Genomic DNA, 19,127 nt, shown 5'->3' on the forward strand with positions numbered 1-19,127 from the left:
ACCCAAAAAGTTAAAACAAACAAACAAACAAACCCTAACATAGGGCTGGAGTGCACAAAGCACTCACCACAGGCAGCTGACCTGGCTTTGATCCCCTGCACTTAGCATGGGTTCCCAAGCACTGCCGCAGGACCGGGCGTCGCTCCTGGAGACAGAGCTAGGAATAGACTGTGAGCGCCACCGGGAGGGCGGGAGGTGCCTGAGCAGAGAACAGGAAGAGCCCCTGAGCACTGCAAAGTGTGGCCCAACACGCGCGCGCGCACACACACACACACATAAACACACACACACTCATTTGCAGTTAATCTCCTTTTTCTCTGTTTGTTTTGCTCCAGGAGAAACCAGCTTTATTTATCTTTAGGAAGAACCAACTCTTGATTTCCTATTTTCTTTTAGCTACTTTCCTGTCATCCAGTTTATTGATTTTTAAAAATTCTCTATATTCCCGCCCCCCAGCTTGCTTCAGGTTGATTTTGTTCACATACTTCTAGCTATCAAATGTTCTGTTTTCCTTGTCCAGCCATTTTTTTAATTTTTGGGTCACACCTGGTGATGCACAGGGGTTACTCCTGGCTCTGCACTCAGGAATTACTCCTGGCGGTGCTCAAGGGACCATATGGGATGCTGGGAATCAAACCCAGGCCGGCCGCGTGCAAGGCAAATGCCCTACCCGCTGTGCTATCGCTCCTGCCCCACCTTATCAAGTTTTATGTATTTATTTTTGGTTTGGGGGCCACATCCAGTTGTGCCCAGGGCTTACTCTCAGCTCTGTGCTCAGAAATTCCTCCTGGCAATGCTTGGGGGACCATATGGGATGTGGTGATCGAGCCTGGATCTGCCACATGCAAGGCAAGTGCCCTTCTCGCTGTGCTACTGCTCTGGCCCGGTCTCATTTTAGTTTGTCTGCATGTCTGAAGGGCACCTATTTTTTGCTCCCTAGTATGCTACTTTTTTGGGGAGGGGGTGTTGTTGCGGGGGAGATTTGGGCCACGTCCAAGTGGTGTTCAGGGCTTGCTTTAGGCTCTGTGCTGAGGTATCACTCCCGGCAGGGCTTGCAGGATCATACGGGGTGCCAGGATCAACTTCACGGCAAGGCAGTGCCTTACTTCCTGTGTTGTCTCTCCGGCCCTGATATGTCTTTTCTCCCCACATAATGAGCCTTTTTTCCCCCAATTTCTTTGGTCCATGTGGTTCTATTAAGAAATTTTTGGACAAGTGGAGACGATCAATCAATCAGCCTACCCTTGTACAGAATGCTGTTTCTCTCTGGCTCCTTTCAGCATATATATTTACACTTTTTATACTTATAAAAGCGATTTAAAAATATTTATGTAGGGCAGGGAGAGATTGCATAGTGGGCAAGGCACTTGCTTTGCGCATGGCCATTGTATTGGGGTGACCAACGGTCTGGAAAGCACCATCAGGAGTGATTCCTGAGTGCAGAGCCAGGCACAACCCCTGAGCATCATTGGGTGTGGCTCCAACATAAAAAAACCCACGATCCCAAATAAATTTATATATAATATATAATATATAATTATATTATATATACTACACACACACACAAGGTTTTTTATCTGAGGCTCATTTCCAAAACCCCAAGGGCGCCCCCACCTGGACATTCTAGGAACTGGGCATTGATTTCTCTCACTTCAGGTCTCAAACAAATTGTTCTTGTGTCGTGTGTCGTGTGGGTGTGTGTGTGTGTGTGTGTGTGTGTGTGTGTGTGTGTGTGTGTGTGTGTGTGTGTGTGTGTTGGGGGGGTTGTCAAGTCCATTTAGGCTGGAGCCAGAGTGACAGTACAGTGGGTAGGGCATTTGCCTTGCACGTGGTTGACACAGGTTTGATCCCTGGCACCCCATCTGGTTCCTCAAGCCCACCAGGAGTGCTCCTTGAGTGCAGAACCAGGAGAAAGACCTGAACACTGCTGGGTGTCGGTCCCCAGCAAAATGTTCATTTAGTCATTGAGCAAAGGTTGAGCATAGGACAACATAAAGTGTGTGTGTGTGTGTGTGTGTGTGTGTGTGTGTTTATTTCCTGCAGACCACCAGAATCTACACCCACTACCTCTCCCATGTCCCTGGTATATCCCCATTGCTGGGAATTCCATTCCACTCTCTGCCTCTGAGAGCTGTAACTCTGGGGGCCAGAGCCCGAGTGTAGCTGGAGACTTACTCCCTCTGCCTGCAGCCACTTCAGCCTCGACCCTGGATTGGTCCCCAGGACTACCTAGAGTCCCCAGAGGTCAGCGTCAGCTCTGAGCACATATGTGCCTGACTACCAATTAAAATAATGAGCAAAAAATAGAAGGGCTAGTATATGTGGGCTTAAGGGTCCTTCTTTCTTCATGGGAAGGCCTCTTCCTGAGGTCAGGGGCCTGCGTTGACCCTGGAGATTTATTTGGCCAGGCTGAGGCTCGAACCCACAGCCCAAGACTGTGCTCCAGCCCTTCAGACCACCATCTGGCACCCATGTAAGTTTTCACTGTGGGCCAGAGAGATAGTGTAGTGGGGAAAGTGTTTGCCTAGTACGCAGTGGACCTGACTTTGGCCCCTGGCACCACACAGAGTCTTCTGAGCACCATTAGGAGTGATCCCTAGTGATCACAGAGCCAGGAATAATCTCTTAGCACAGAGCCAGGAGTGATTCCTGAGCACAGAGCCAAGAGTCAACCTTGAGCACAGGGCAAGGTATTAGCCCTGAGCCATGCTGGTGTGCCCCACAAATAAAAGCCCACACACCAAAATTTCCATTTTAGGAGATCTCTAGGGTGTATGTGTTTTGGGGGCTGCCCAGCTGGGCTGTGGCTTAACCTTGCCCTCTTCCCCCAACTTTTCTTTCTGCAGCTAGTAGCTAGGCAGCTCAGAATGTTCCAGAAGAACTAGGCTCAGAGTTGGAGGTCTCTGCCCAATTCTACCCCTGAGGGGTGTGGAAGGCACAGCCGAGACCCAGGCAAAGGGACCCACGTCCTGCGCTGCTGAGAGAGGAAACACTATCCCGTGTCTCCTCTCACCTGCCCGGAAGCTCCTCCCACCTGCCAAGAGGCCCCTCCCATCTACCCAGAGGCCCCGCCCACCCACCAAGAAGCTCCTCCCATCTGGTCCGAGGCCCCTCCCACCCGCCAAGAGACTCCTCCCATCTACCCAGCGGCCCCTCCCACCCATCCTGAGGAGCCTTCCACTCACCCCAAGGGAATGGTGTGAAGGCCCTCCCAGGAGGATCTGCAGGGGTGGAGCCCTAAAAGCAAAACTCACTTCTGGGAGTCCCTGGGGACCAAGAGCACACAAAAAAGCCCCTCCCGTCTTTCCTCCTCTAACTTCCCTTTCATTTGCCTTGAGAACAAGGACAGAAGCTGCCCCCAGGGAGAGCCCCTGGGGCAGGGCGGGATGAAATCCAGGAGGTGGGTGGTGGGGGACCCTCATGCTGTGGGTGGGTCAGACCTGGGTCAGGGCTGTCAGAACTCAGCTGGGACTTCTGACAGCCCAGGTAGGGCTAGAACAAGTCTTCTAAAACAATCCTTCAAGAATGTTCTAGAAGCACAAGCGTCTCTAGAATGAGCTCTAGTTCCGACTCTCCCCAAATGACCTGGACATGTTGCTGGAGTGTTTCTGGATGCTCAGTCCATTCCCTGACCACCTCAGGTCCTGATGGTGAAGCCAAGCCTGGCCTGTAGCTCAGGGAAAAAAAAAATCTAGGGCTGTGGAGATTACTAGCACGATCCAGGGTGCTAGTCTTGCAATACGCCACCCTGAGTTTCGTCCTCAGCACTGCTAGGGCATCTGGGCACTGCAGAGCGCAAGCAACAGTGCAGCCGGGGCCCTGGCATCGAACCATCTTCCAGCCCCCACCCCCGACCCCCCAAATTCTCAGCACAACCAACAAAGTGAAGCAAAATCTAGTATTTGTCCCGGGCGGGGTAGAACCCTCGCCGGTGTCCTTGTTCCTGGGTCCCCGGGGACCGCGCCAGGTTTAGGGGTGTCTGGGAGACTGTTCCCACACAGAGTTCATTTCTGAACTTGCCAACAGCATTTCTGGGAGCCTTCGGTGTGAAGGAGCTAATGAAGCCGACTTCTGGGGCCCAAGGAAAAGGCCCCCCTGTCTGCACCCTCCCCCTGCAAAGATTAGCACCTGGAGAGGAATGTGCGAGCCTGCCGGCCCCTGTTGGCGACGTCCCCCCGCCCCACAGAGTGGCTGCCAGCTCCCGTCGCCACACGCATGTCGAGGAGGGGAGATGCAGCTTAGCACCTCCAGGGTGTTGCCAGCCCAGGAGAAGCCTGCGGCCCCGGAGGATGAGGTCATGGCACCCGGGACAGGGGAGGGGCCAGGCAGGCTGTGGGTTCAGCTTGTCCAGGCTGAGTTGCAGCTCCCTGGCTGGGGCGGGGGGGGCGCTTCTGAACCCAGGCTCTCTTCACCCCGGCCCCTTGTAGTTCCCTCCGGGGAAACTGAGGCCCAGGAGTAAGAGTCAGCAAACAAGAGAGCCTGAACAGAGAAACCACTTCCCTTCTGGTGTTTTTGCCTCTGTGCCCACCCCTCTCTCTGCCTACACCTGCCTGCAGGGGTCCCCATGGTGACGGGCAACCCCAGGTACCCCCTGCCTCCCAGGAGGTGGTGGTTGATGGGGTATGCCTCATTTGGAAATGGGGTGCCATCGTTCCTCAAGTTGTATCCCAAATCCCAGCAGCTGTGTAGGCTCAGTCTGGGGGATGCTGGGGAATTCTGGGGTGTGGGGAAGCCTCTGCTCAAAGCCTCGACTTCCACCTTCTGGGGTGCCTGACTGGCTTCTCCCCAGGAAGTGGGGATGGTCCAGTCAAGAGCTGCCCCCCCCCATGCCTGGGAGAGCCCCTCCTCCAGATAAAGAAATCTGCATGAGAAAGAGGGCAGAGCTGGGGCGTCGGCTCTGAGTTGGAGGTGTGTGATTTGCACAAGCATGACTAAATGTGTGCCGTAAAAGTAGAAAAAGGTGGGAGCAGTGTCCCTCATGGAGAGCCCTGTCCCCCTTGCCCTGTCAAGTTCCCACAAACCCCAGCCTTTCTTGGGCGGGGGGTTGCACCTCACCTGGCTGTGCTCAGAGCTCACCCCTGACTCTGTTCAGGGATCACCCTTGGCAAGGATTGGGGGACTCTACGGCATAGTGCCAGTGCTCAGAGGAGTCTATGAGATGTGGGTCTGCCATGAGCCAGGCAGGAACCTTGCATGCCTGGTGCTAGAGTGATAGTACAGTGGGCTGGGCACTTGTCTTGCACACGGCCAGCCTGGTTTTGGTCCCCAGCATCCATGATGTCCCCCAAGCACCACCAGGAGTAATTCCTGAGTGCAGAGCCAGGAGTAACCCTTGAGCATCTCTAGATGTGACCCAAAACGCCAGAAAAAAGAAAAGAATCTTCCACACTGGCCTCTCTTGGGTCCAAGAAATAGGCCCCCATGGTTGAAGACCCCAATATGCTGGAAGAGAGGATGGGTGCATCAGGACCCCAAAGTGTGTGTGTGTGTGTGCGCGCGTGTAGATGAGTCACTTTGCTTCCTTTGTGTCCATGGAGCTGGCAGCGGCAGGGCTGCCCGCGTGCCTGCTGAGGGAAGGGCCAGGCCCCTGTTTTTCTTTTCTTTGGTTTCTGGGGAGGTGGCGGGACCACACCCAGCGATGCTTAGGGCTTACTCCTGGCTCTGCACTCAGGAATCACTCCTGGCAGTGCTCTGGGGACCATATGGGATGCCAGAGATCGAACCCGGGTCGGATGCTTGCAAGGCAAACACCCTCCCCACTGTGCTATCGTTCTGGCCCTGAGTTCTTTAATTTGGATGTATTAACTGATCGGCCTTTGTCGCCAAGTGGAAGATTTTACTTTCTGCTGTGAAGCTTTTCTCGCTGGATGTCATCTCGCTAGTTGAGTTTTTTTGATTTTTATTTTTGACTTTGGTTGCTGTGTTTCTGGAGTCAGGTCCAAAAATCTTTGCCAAGATTCATGTCAAGGAACTATTCACTTTGTTTTGTTCCAGGAGTTTGAGGGTTCATGCCTTCCAGTGTTGGAGTCTTTAGCCCATTTCAAGTTCATGTTTGGGAGCGGTGTAGGATGTGGGCCAAGATTGTTCTTCTGTCTGTGGATATTCGGTTTCCCCAACTCCATTCTTAAATTTTGGTTTTGGGGACAGACTCCTGACTCTGTGCTCAGAGCCAACTCCTGACTCTGCGCTCAGGGGTCACTCCTGGTGGGGCTCAGGGGATGCTATGGGTGCTGGGGATTTAACCTGGGTCATCTTCATGCAAAGCAAGTGCCCTCCTTGCTGTACTACTGCTCTCGCCCCCCAAAACATTTTTAAATGGAATCATCTTTTCCACATTAAGTATTCCTGGCGGCCTTGCCAGTAAAACTCTGGGCTCTCGATGTTGCCTCTTTGGTCTGTTTTCACAACCGCACCATACTGTTTGGATTACTGTCTCTCTGTAATATGCGTTGGAATCAGGAAATGTGACGTCTCTGGCTTTGTTCTCTCTCAAAATTGCTTTAGTTATTTGGGGTTACCTGTGGGGGAAGGAAGAAAGAAAGAAAGGAAGGAAGGAAGGAAGGAAGGAAGGAAGGAAGGAAGGAAGGAAGGAAGGAAGGGAGGAAGGAAGGAAGGAAGGAAAGAAGGGAGAGATGGAGGGAAGAAGGGAGGGAGGGAAGGAGGGAGTGAGAGAGGGAGGGAAGGAGGGAGGGAGGAACGGAGAAGAAAGTGCAAGAAAGAAAGAAAAGAAAGATGGAGGAAGGGAATAAAAAGGGAAGGAAAGAAGGAAGGAGAAGGAAAGAAGGAAGTAGAGAGAAGGGGGAAGGAAAGAAGGGGAAAGAAGGAGAGAGAGGGAGGGAGGAGGGGGAAGGAAGGCAAGAAGGAGGAAGGAATAAAGGAGAAAGGAGAGAGGAAGGGGAAGGAAGGAGAGAGGGGAGGAGGGAGGAAGGAAGGAAGGAAGGAGGAAAGAGGGTGGGCGGGGGCTCACTGGCCGGAGCACGGGGTTTCCAAAAGCACCAGAGACCCTGCGAAATCCAACCCCCACACAGCACCACATCTGTGGCCGGCGCAGCCCCTGGCCGGACACTTCCACATTCACCTCGAACTTGGGACCCTCTGGTTGGCCCGGTCAGGACCCTCTTCCTCTGGCTCCCTTGGTTTAGTCTGGGGGGGCTCTCCATTGGCCGGACGTGGGGGGCCTGACCCCCTCCTCTCGTTTCTGCAGGCAGGCCTGATCCGGGTGGATGAGGAGGAATTCTTCATCGAGCCGGTGGCCAAGGGAGAGGCCAGCACGGAAGCCGCGCAGGGCCGCCTGCACGTGGTGCACCGCCGGCCGCCTACGCCCCGGCCGCCGCCAGGGGCGTCCCTGAGCCTGGACACAGGTAAGCGCAGGCGTGGGAGCTGTCAGTGGCCCCTTTGCTCTCGGGGCTCTGGGGAGCATCGAGGTCTCCAGTGTGGGCCTGGCGGGGGTCCCCCTTCTGCTGGCGAGTGGCCAGAGCAAGGAGCGGGTGCTGTGCTTGGTTGGTTTGGGCTTGGGAGACACCCAAGGTGGTGCTCAGGGCTTGCTCCCGCTCTGAACTCAGGGCTCGCGCCTGGGGGGGGCTTGGGGACCCTGCGGATGTTGGGACTCGGGCTCGGGGGTTGGTGTGCGAGGCCGCAGTCGGCTTCCCCTGCCCCCGAGCTCTCAGCCCTCCGCGGGGGGCTCTTCTAGGCCATCTCAGTCTGGCCCTCATGCCCCCGGCCTCTCCCCTGCAGGGCCCCACCCCTCCTTGTCTTCTCTCCCCCACTTGCCGCGGCATTTCCTGACAGCCCTGAGCCCCCTTGGCCCAGGCGAGGGCGTGGCCAGCTCAGAACCAGAACCAGCTCAGACCCGGACGACCCTGCCGCCCCCACCTAGAGCCTCCAGGCATCCGCCTCCGGCCGGCTGGCCGCTCCGCTTCCTGGCTGCAGCAGTCTGGGGGCGCTGGGGTGCAGGTGGGCCCCCAGGGCTGCACGCGGAGCTGGGCTGAGTCCTGGCTGACCGGACTCGGGCTGAGCTGCTTCCCCAGAACCAGCCTCCCAGCCGCGGCTTCCTGCGCTGCTCACCCTCTCGTGCTCAGGCGCGGCTCAGAGGCGAGACGCGGGCGGTCCCGGGGCACAAAGAGCTGGAGCCCGTGTTTGGTCCACCCTGGCGCTGCGAGCTTCTCCCCACCTCGAGCCCCCCCACGGCACCCACTTAAGCAGAGAGACCACCCCTAGAGGTCCACACAGGGGACCCGTGACCCTGAGCACCCCGGCCTCTTCTCCCCAGCTGGCCCGCCTCCTCCTGCGGGGGCGGGGGTGGGTGGGGGAGTGGAAAGGGCTCGTCAGCCCCGCTGCCCCGGGGGCCAGTGACCCCACTTCCCTCCGTTCTGGCCGAGAGCGCGTTGCTGGGGTAAGCGGGGCTGGTCCCGGAGTGTCCTCTCCTTGGGCTGGGGGAGTCACGCCTGGGTGCCCAGCGCCCCCCCGAGCCCCTGCTCCTACGCTGGAGCTTCTGCCTCTTTGTCCCTCTCACCTAGCTTTGGGGAGCACTGGGACCCCGCAGGGAATGTCTAGCATGTCTTTATGCATGTGAGCATGTGTGTCTATGTGCAAGTGTGTCTGTGTGCACATAGGACTGGTTGCGTTGCACATGCGCATGTGTGTTCATATGTGCACGTTGTATGTGTCCATGTGTGTGCAAGTGTGCCTTGCATATGTGTGCATGTCGCTATGTTGTGTGTCTGGTGTATGTGCCTGCATTTACATTTGTGTCCTGGTGTGTGTGCACATGTGTATCCATGTGTACGCTTATACATGAGTGTGGATGTGTACATATCTGTATGTGTGTGCCTTTGTCAAGGCACATGTGTGAGCCCTGATGTTGGCTCTTCCTCACTGGCCTCTGGCCCCAGGGCCGTGAGGGAGGAGCCGCGAGCGGGGCCTCTGCCCGCGTGATTCTGCGCCTGCGTGGCGGTGCTGGGGGCGGTGCTGGGGGCGGTGTCTCTCAGGCCTCCAGCTGGGGTCATGCGTGGTTTGAGGGGAGCATGTCCGGGGGACCCCAGAGCCCAGCAGAGCCCCTGGTTCTAGCCGCGAGGTCCCCCAGAGTCAGCCGGGCGGGGCGGGCTCAGAGCAGGGCAGGGGTGAGCTCAGGCCTGGAGCAATAGGGGACACACGAGCCACCCGGCCTTGCTGAGCCGTAGAAAGGGAAAGGGGGGGGCTGGGGTCGTGGCCTGGCCCTGCATGGCATGGAGGGGACAGGCTGCTTGGAAGATGTTGGGGTGTGCAGAGGGGCTCCGACTCTCGGGCAGCGGGAGGTCACGCCGAGGCCTGGGACACTCCTGGTTGCACCAGGTGACGCCAACAGCCCGTTTCCCCTCCCCCCAGACACCCCAGGACTAGCGGGAGGTGGGGGCGCCTCCAGGGGCTGGCTGCCGGCAGTGTACCCCGCCGCCCCCAAGAGCCTGGGTGCCAGGCGGGGGCGGGGCTCCGTCTTGGGGGCATCTGAGGAGGCCGCAGTGCCCCAGAATCCGCCCGGCCTGGCCCCGAGTCTGGCGGCTACGTGCCCCAATTCTTCAACTTCTCAGCAGGGAGCAGACACTTGAGGTAGCCTGGGGTGTTGGCTGCAAAAATTCCCGATTTTCCCTGACCTGTTTCTTGAGAAAATTAATAGTGAGCAGCGCGGTGCACCTGCCTGCCCGAGCTGCTCAGAGCAGGGAAAGGTCAGGGGGGTGTGGGGCCGTGGGAGCTTCTCCCCAAACCCTGGCCCTCTCCGGCCTCTCTCCCTCCCCCTCCCTTCCTCCCCGCCTCTCCCCGCCTCTCCTCTCCTCGCCCTCCCCTCCCCGCCCCTCCCCTCTCCCTCTCTCTCTGTCTCTGTCTCTCCCTCCTCTCCTCCCTCACCCCCCTCAGTCTGCAGCATGGCTGGGGATTTCCCACTCGGACGATCCAGTGCTCCCCAGATGTTTGACTGCTCTTCGCATGGCTCAGCCCTGGGCTTCCCGGATCCCTAGACACGCATCCCTGTGAATGCATGAGTGACCCGCTGGGGCTGAGGTCTGGGCCAGGGACAGAGAGAAGGCGGGAGCCTGGAAGACTGACAGTGGACAATAGAGTTCACTCGGCCAGAGAGGTGGGCGTGGCAGGGTGTGGCCAGGGACTGTGTGAGTGTGTGTGTGAGTGTGTGTGTGGGTGGGGGAGGGCGCTGCAGGGATGTGGACTGCTGTGGGTGGGCATGGCGCTCCCATATGCGACGCGGGCCCGCCGGAGCCTTGAATCATCTCCCCAGCCCTGCTTTTGTTTTTTGCTGCCTGCAGAATTCCCAGCATCAGGCGGAGTCCTGGCTCGGGACTCAGGTTAAAATGTCCCAAAAGAATAAATGTGACTCACCCGGTTTCCCACCGCAAAACAAGCGGCCCCGTCCCCCTTCCGTGGACGAAAGAGCTGAACACACAGTTCTCCTCGGCCTGGGGAGGGCCAGGGCCGGGAGGGCGGCCAGGGAGAGGGCGGGCCAGGACACCGGGGGCGTGGCATTGGTGGGCGGGGCTAAGACCCTGAGGCGGGGCCTGAATGGGTGGGACTAGGCTGTGGGGCGGGGCCTGACGCCCAGGTTGCCACCCATGGGCTCTGCTGGTGAGCGTGACGTCTGAAAGTAAAGTCACAGCAGTCACCCCAAGGCCCTTGGGCATGAGCCTCCACTCTGAGGGGGCCACACTCGGTGATGCTCATGAGTTGCTCTTGGCTCTACACTCAGAAATTACTCCTGGCGGTGCTTGGGGGGACCCTGTGGGGTGCTTGGGATCGAGCCCGGGTCAGCAGCGTGTAAGGCACGTGCCCTCCCCACTGGCACACGCACCCCCATTCCCGAGACTTTCAGGGTGTCAAGTTGCCCAGAGTTTAGTGCAGGCCCTGGGTGTGAGGGAGTCCCTGGGGACCCAGATTAGGGGCGTGGGGGTGGTGAGCCCCTTGTCACCGCCCTCACCAGTATAGGTGTGAGATCTGAGCCTGTCACCCCATCTCAGGAGGAGCTAAGGCAGCAGGCAGTTACAGAGACCCCCGGCGAGGCCAGAGCCCCACCATGGTAGTGTGTGACCCTGCAACTTTGCCCAGACTTGGGGTCTGGCCAGAAGGGCAGTGGCCAGAAAGGAGAGGAGGCCGTATAGACCGCAGAGCCAGAGTCTGAAACGGCCGTTTTCCATAGACTCTTCAGGGGGGTGGGCTGCAGCAATAGCATGGTGGGTAGGGAATTTTCCTTGCACGTGGCAAGAAAACCCACCTGGGTTTGACCCCCGGCACCCCATCACAGTCCTTCAGGTGTGATCCCTGAGCACAGAGCCAGGAGTCACCCCTGAGCACCATCAGGTGTGGCCCCCAAACCAAAAACAAACAATGGAGCTTCTCTTTACGGGGCCAGAGAGAGAGAGAGAGAGAGAGAGAGAGAGAGAGAGAGAGAGAGAGAGAGAGAGAGAGAGAGAGAGAGAGAGAATCCCTGGAAAACGCTTGCTGTACATGCAAACAATCAGGGTTCAATCCCCACCACCCCATAGGGCCCCCAAGCCCTGCCAGCCTGCTCCCTGAGCACTGAGCCATGAGCACTGCTGGGCATGTCCCCAACCCTCCTCCCAAAAGACAAACGGTGAAGCCCCTCTTCAGTGCCACCAGTCTGACAAGCAGTATCTCCAAAGGCCCATTATCCGGGCCTTGGAGCCCCCCCTCCACTCTCTGGGGGGTGGGGAGGGGCAGGAAGCGGTGGGGGCAGCAGCTGTGTCCTGGTTCTGGTCTCTGGGACGTGGCCAGACCTGGCCCAGGAATGCCCGAACACTGCCGAGGAATTTGCCTTCTCTCCGCGGGCGAGGGGGGCCTCTTCCCGCGAGGCCCTCTGTGCTGTTGTTCTTGGCGGCCGGAAGTGAGGCAGCTGCTGAGCGTTAGCGGGAGGTTTGGGGGTGCAGAGGTGGCCGTGTCCTGGCCCCGAGACGGAGCCCCCGATGGGGCGGCTGTGTGCTTTGACTCGACCCCGAAGTTCCCCCAGTGCCCCCCTCTGGGCAGCTCTGAGTTTCTAGCCAGGCTGGGGAGAGAGCTGGGGTACGCAGATGCCGCCCCCAAATCCCGGGGACATGGAGGGGCCCAGCACTCTGCCCCGGGCCGCCTCCAGCCCAGACAGTATGAGGCGCAAACAGCCCTGCGTGCTGGAAGTCCAAAGAAAAGAGACAAAGAAAAGGCATGTTTCTGCGTCTGGGTGACATCCAGAACATTCTTGGCCTTTTGTCCCTGTAACACCACGAAGCGCGGCCTTGGCGGGGGGATCTGGGCTGCAAGGGAGCAGCCTGGCCACCGCAGAAAACTCCAGTGGATGCGAGGGTCACATGCTCGGGGGGTCAGACCCCAGCGCGGGGCCCTGTCCCTGGAACCCGTCCCTCTGGCTGCATCTCGGAAGCTGGTGGCAGGGGGAGAGCAGGGTGTCCGGCCGAGCCCTGCCGGTGGTCCTTGTTTTGACCCGCCTGCATGTCCACTTTCCGTCCGAGCTCTGTGCAGGCTGGGATGGGGACTTGCCTTACCAACGTCCTGGTGGGCTGGAGCCGCAGTGTAGCAGGTTAGGCGCTTGCTTTGCACACGGCTGATCTGGATTCGATCCCTGGCAGCCCCGAGGGTCCCCAAGCTCGCCAGCGATGATCCCTGAGCACAGAGCTAGGAGGAAGCCCTGAACACCACTGACTGTGACCCCAAAACATACCAAATAAAGCCAAAAACTCACCCATGTCCTAAAGATGTCCAGCGATCAGCCTGACCCCCTGCTCCAGGCCTCCCTGTTTGTAGAGCCGGGGTGCCCCCAGATGTATCCCCCCGACCTTCCCTCCTCTTCCGTGGGCCTGGAGTGTCCACCCGCTCCCGGTACGGGGAGGGGCGCTGACAAGTCACTTTCTCTAAAAGATAACACGGGTGGCTTGGCCGCTGGAAGTCCACCAGGCCAGTTGCTCCCCAGGCTACTGCCACGCCCCCCCCCCCCGCCTCCAGCCGCCCCCACTGTGGGGAACACTAGTGTAGTGAGGGGGACTCCCACCTCCACGTATACACACTCTAGTATGCACACGCGTGCACACACACGGGCCCATAGGCACAGAGATGGGCATGTTCACTGCACACACGGCCATGCACGCGTTTGTGTGGACATGCGTGAAGCATGCATCCGCAGACACACAGGTACCACACACAGGTGAACCCTGCTTGCTGGGACGCGGGGGTCTGGACTTGGCGTGGACAAGCCCCGCCCCGGACATGCTCCACCCCTGGACTGCCTGCCTGAGCCCCACCCACAGACGTGCCCCACCCTAAGTTTGCTGTGTGGGACCCCCACCCTGGCCTCCCCGGACAAGCCCCGCCCACAGGCGAGCTTCCCTCGCCCCTCACTCCGGTGAGTCGGCCCCCGGAGCCCTGCCCCTGATATTCCTGAGTGCCCGGGACGTCCTGCCCCCGTGGTCCCGCCCTGGGCAGACCCCAGCCCTGTATTCTTGAGCTGCTGGACACTGGTCCTTGTAAGTGGGCTCAGTTCCCTTCTTGGGCCACACCCAGCGCTGCTCAGGGCTCCTCCTGGCTCTGGCGGTGCCACGGCGACCCTGGGGGATGCCAGGGGTCGGACCTGCGCGGGCTGCGTGCGAGGCCAGCGCCCTCCCCGCTGTGCTACCGCTCTGGCCAGCACCTTTCTCTCGGCACCTCTGGCCCAAGCTCGAGGTCCCCATACCACCTGGGATCCGAGGCTCACTGGGCAAGAAACCCGTGGTGCTCCCGAGGGAAGGGACACCCACCCTGCCTCCTGCGGCGCAAGCCACTGTGGGTGTGGGAACAGTGGGAGGGTCGGGCGAGGGATTTGCGTAAACTTGGGCGCCTGGGGGTGTCAGGAGACTTCAGGGCCTCCCACGTGGGATCTGGCAGCCCAGCGCTGGGGGGTGGTGACTGCTAAGAGGCGGGGAGACTGTGGCCTGCGGACGCCTGCTCCTGGGGTGAGGAGCGTAGTGGGGAGGCTGGGGCCCAGGAGCACCGTGTCATTCTGAGTGGGCGGCAGGGGGCAGGGAGGGTCCTCAGGTCAGGCCAGAGTCTTCTCCCCACCTGTGCGACTGTCCCCCACCCTGTCCTGATTCAGTGTCTCCCTGCTGGCCACTCGCCCCCGCGCCACCCCTGCAGCCTCTGGCCACGCCCCCAGGAGCTGCACACCTGAGCCTCCGGCCTTGCACTCAGGAAGTACCTGAGCAAACCCCGGCCAAGCCCAGGACCAGCGCTGGAGTCCCTGCTCCTGTTAGAGCAGGGAACGGGGGTGGCAGTGCAGGGGACACACCCGGCAGCTCTCAGGGCTTATTCCTGGCTCTCCGCTCGGGGGTCCCTCCTGTCGGGGCTCAGAGGACCAGCCAGGGTTCCTGAGGGTCGAATATGCAATGCAAGCGCCTTACCTGCACCTGCAGTACTGTGGCTCCGCCCCAAAACAAGTAACAAGTTATATATATATATATATGTATATATATATATATATATATGGGAGGTGTTGGGCCACACCTGGCGGTGCTTAGGACTTACTCCTGGCTCTGCACTCAGGAATCACTCCTGGCAGACTCAGGGGACCATGTGGGATGCCGAGGATTGAACCCAGGTCAGCTGCATCAAGGCCAATGCCTTTCCTGCTGTACTATTGCTCCAATACCCAAACAAGTTAATTATTATTTTTTAAGTCTGAAAATAGAAATCTCAGGGCACTGAAGACCAGCTGCAGCTGTCACTCTCGCCACAGACCCTGCCGACCCCAGATGAAGTCACCTCTGATGGCATTCTGTCCTTCCCCTGATGCCACGGCAGCTGGGAGGGGCCATTAATCCTCTAGGGCGGCTGTCATTGGCCTGAGGGCAGCGTGGCTAGTAAGGGAGAGAAATGGAGACATCTGTCATCTGCGTCTGCCCATGGGGGGCGGGTTGAGTAGATGGGGGCGGGGGAGACAGAGAAACTCTGGGTAAGAGAGAGGAGGAGCGTGTCGTGTGGCTGCCCATCAACCCTACTCTGACTAGCAGGACACTCTCCCCTGCTGGAGCCCGTGGTCAGTGCTGACGAGAGGCTGTGAAAAGCCCAGGCAGTGCTTGTCACAAGAAATGGAGTGCATGGGATGCTCTTTCTCTGCACGCGGCTTGAAGGAACAGCGAATCATTTCCTCTTCACAACAACAAAGGAGTCATGCTCTTGCAACATTTTTGTTAAAATGTTTACGTTTTTCATTTTTTTTTTTTTTTTTTTTTTTTGGTTTTTTTTTTGCTTTTTGGGTCACACCCAGCGATGCTCAGGGGTTACTCCTGGCTTTGCACTCAGGAACTACTCCCGGCGGTGCTTGGGGGACCATATGGGATGCCGGGGATCGAACCCGGGTCGGCCGCGTGCAAGGCAAACGCCCTACCCGCTGTGCTATCGCTCCGGCCCCACGTTTTTCATTTTGTTAGTTAATTTTTTTGGCTTCTTGGATCACACCAGGGGTGCTCAGGGGTTACTCCTGGCTCTGCGCTCAGGAATTACTCCTGATGGTGCTTGGGGGACCCTATGGGATGCTGGGAATCGAACCCGGGTCGGCCGTGTGCAAGGCAAACACCTTATCCATTGTAGCATCACTCTGGCTGCGTTAAAATTATTTTACAAAATGATTTGAAGTGGGCCAGGGAGAGAACATCAACAGCCAGAGAGAAGGATTTGGACACGGAAATCCTGGATTTGATCCTCAGGACCACATGGTCCCCAGAACACCATGGCTTGGGGTCACTCCTGCACACAGAGCCAGAAGTAGCCCCCAAAGCACCACCAGGGGGTGCTCCTGAGCACAGAACCAGGAATAGCCCCTGAGTATCACCAAAGGATAATCCTGAGCACAGAACCAAGAGCAGCCCCTGAGCATAGAGCAACAAATAACCCCTGAACACCACTACGGGTGCTGTTGAGCACATAGCTAGGTGTCAGCTCTGAGCACAGTGGGGTGTGGCTTCCAGACCAAAAATGAATAAACAACTTTTTTTGGGGGGGGGTCACACCGGCGATGCACAGGGATTACTCCTGGCTCTGCACTCAGGAATTACTCCTGGTGGTGCTCAGGAGACCCTATGGGATGCTGGGAATCAAACCCGGGTCGGCCGCGTGCAAGGCAAATGCCCTCCCCGCTGTGCTATTGCTTAGCCCCCAATGTTTTCTTAGTATTTAGGAGACAGGGGGTCGGGATTTCCAAGCCTGTGGATCTCCAGCTTGCAGATCTGCACCCTGCGATTCCCAGGGAACCCTAGACAGTGCAGGGTTAGTGTTCAGAACTCTCATGCACGCTCTCTCTGTCTCTCTGTCTCTGTCTGTCTCTAACTCTGTCTCTCTCTATCTCTCTCTGTCTCGCTATCTCTCTTTGTCTCTGTCTCTCTCTCTCTCTCTCCCCCCAGCTCCAACAAGTTTTTAGAGGAGGGAAGTAATATTTAATCCTGCATGCTAATACAAACCCCCAGTTGGATGACTGTGGCTCTCACAAAAGAAAATGGACAAGTTACATAAGGTTACCATGTACAGTCCATTCAATAAAACGAGGCTTGAAAAACAGAAAAAGAGACCACACATGAAAGGAATGTGCAGTGGAGGGATGAGAAGAAGCCAATGGGCAGAGGATGTACAACGGAAAATACAGTTTAAAACTAAAATGTGAAATCCAAGGGGCCGACATGTCGTTTCATGGGTCCAGCTCTTGCCTAACTTCTGGGAGACCCTGGGCCTGATCCGACACCACATGCCGCCCCCACCCCAGAACCACCAGCTCTGCCATCTCTGTGCCTGGACTCTTCCCGCCTGCACCCCTGGGAGTGCCCCAATTAAAGAAAAAACAACAAATCAAAAATCTGGACTGGAGGCCAGAGCGTTAGTACAGTGGGGAGGGCGTTTGCCTCGCATGGCATTTGCCTCGCATGAGGCTGACCCGATTTCCATCTCCGGCATCCTGTAGGGTCCCCTGAGTTTGCCAGGAGTAATTTCTGAGTGCAGAGCCCTGAGCACTGCCGGGTGTGGCCTTTCTGCCTCCAACTAAAAAAATAATAATAATCAGGTCTGGATAGATAGTCCAGGGGGAAAGATGCTTGATTGATATACAGGTGGCCCGGGTTTTATTGCTGGCACTCTAAGGTCCCCTGAGCACTGCCAGGAGTGATTCCCTGAGCACAGAGCCAGGAGTGATCCCTGAGCACAGAGCCAGGAGTGATCCCTGAGCACAGTCTGAATGTGTGTGTGTCCGCGCGCGCACGCGCGCCTGTGTGTGTGTGTGTGTGTGTGTGTGTGTTTGAAAGGTGCTTGGGGGTTGGAGTGATAGCACAGCGGGTAGGGCGTTTGCCTTGCACTCGATCGACCCGGGTTTGATTCCCAGCATCCCATATGGTCCCCTGAGCACCGCCAGGAGTAATTCCTGAGTGCAAAGCCAGGAGTAACCCCTGTGCATCGCAGGGTGTGACCCAAAAAGCAAAAAAAAAAAAAAAAAAGAAAAAAAAAGAAAGGTGCTTGATTCTCCCTCTAGGATTTCCCAGGAGGATTAGCATCTCTTGGTCTCTGAGGGAGTGGGGTGATACCTACACCACACAATTCTCTTTGGTGGTCACCCCCTGCAACCTTGGGCCTTCCGAGGCCCCTTAGTCAAGTGGGAGTGGGTGGGGGGTGCAGACGAGCTCATCAGTCTCCTCCCCTCCCCCCTGCATACCTCAGAACCTGCAGAGCTCAGAGGGGTTGTGGGGCAGGAATTCCAAGATTTGTGGGACGTGAGGCTCTAGCTCTGGGGGCCCCCCTCCTGGGTCTCTTTCTGGTAAGGCGCAGAGAAAGGCCAGAGAGGAGAGGAGAGAGGGCAGAGGAGGTCTAGCTGTCCTGACCCTGAGACAGGGCAGGCTTCCCCGATACTAGCTGGGGATACTGCTCAGGGCTCCTTGGCTTTCAGGCAGCCCCCAGAGGGCTGAGGCAGGGGGCTCCCATTTCTGAAGGAGTGGGGACAGGGCCCACCAGCTTCTTCCCCCCTGAGGGCACAGATGCCCCAAAGCCTGCTTAGACACTGCACCCCAATTCTGCAGGGTCCCTGGAAGGAGGCGGGGGGAGCCTTGGGAGACAGGACGTGACCCAACTCTGCGATACCCACGTCACCCTCCAGCTCCCTAGGCGAACCTCACACTCGGGAGGGGGCCAGGCACCACATGGTCCCTCGCTCCTGCCCTGAGCGGGCCCTGTCCTGGCACAGACGTGCTCAGCCCTTCAGTTTGGTCTGTGTGGGACCTCTGAGATGAGTCTCTGCCTTCTTTGTTTCCCTTCCTGGTGGTCCTCGTCTCTGATCCAGGGCTGGGGGTCCTACCCAGGGCCAGCTGCAGTGCCTTTTGGTTTCAGTCTTTGCACATATCAGGGTGAGACGTGACTGGACGGGCATGTGGAGCGCTGGGGATTTGAACTCGTGACCGGATGCTTGCCACTGTGGTGAGACGTTGCCATATCCGGCGCTGCCCAGTGGTTACTCCTGCTTTCAGGAGTCACTCCTGGCCGTACTTGGGAACCATATGGGGTGCGGGGATAGAATCCAGGCCAACTTTGTGCAAGGCAAATTGCCCTACCTGCCGTGCTGTCGCTCTGGCTCCCCCTGTGGTGAGGTTCTAAAGTGGAGGTTGGGCATGTTCACCCCAGGACTGGCAGGCTGTGGGGTGCAGAGGTTCCTGCGGGGGGCGTGCTCTCCGCCATGAGCTCTGACTGTGCGGGGACCCAGGGAAAGTCCCAGATCGGACCCCAGGCCTCCCTCTGTCCTGCAGCACCCCCACCCCTGGAGATGGCCACGTGGGACTTTATGCTGTGGGCCAAGGCACGTGGGGGTGGAGTGGGGCCCCCTCCTTGGCTGCCTGCCAGTGACCTCCCTGACCCTGGGCCCTGGAGCAAGCTGCCTCCTTCCAGGGCCCCTGCAGAGTTGATGTGTAGTGTTTGACAGGCTTCGGGGCCCTCAGGCGGGGGGGGGAGCTTGGGGGTCCCTGTCCCCACTCCTTCAGAAATGGGGGGCCCTCCTTCAGCCCTCTGGGGGCTCCCTGAAAATCCATCCTGGAGTGGGTGTTCCTCATCACCTGCCAGTCATGGCAGGTGCAACCTCACATCCTGCCACCAAT

The 19,127-nt window shown here is 58.1% G+C and overlaps 1 protein-coding gene across 1 annotated transcript in view; it reads left to right on the forward strand.

The window, feature by feature from the left end:
- ADAMTS2 (ADAM metallopeptidase with thrombospondin type 1 motif 2) overlaps positions 1–19,127 on the forward strand; it is a 100,291-nt gene that overhangs the window by 30,228 nt on the left and 50,936 nt on the right. The window contains exon 3 of the mRNA XM_055129197.1: positions 7,205–7,361. Within this exon, the coding sequence (XP_054985172.1) occupies positions 7,205–7,361 (157 nt within the window). The remainder of the gene's footprint in view (positions 1–7,204; positions 7,362–19,127) is intronic.

Source organism: Sorex araneus, chromosome 2 (genome assembly GCF_027595985.1).
Source record: "Sorex araneus isolate mSorAra2 chromosome 2, mSorAra2.pri, whole genome shotgun sequence".
NCBI lineage: Eukaryota > Metazoa > Chordata > Mammalia > Eulipotyphla > Soricidae > Sorex > Sorex araneus.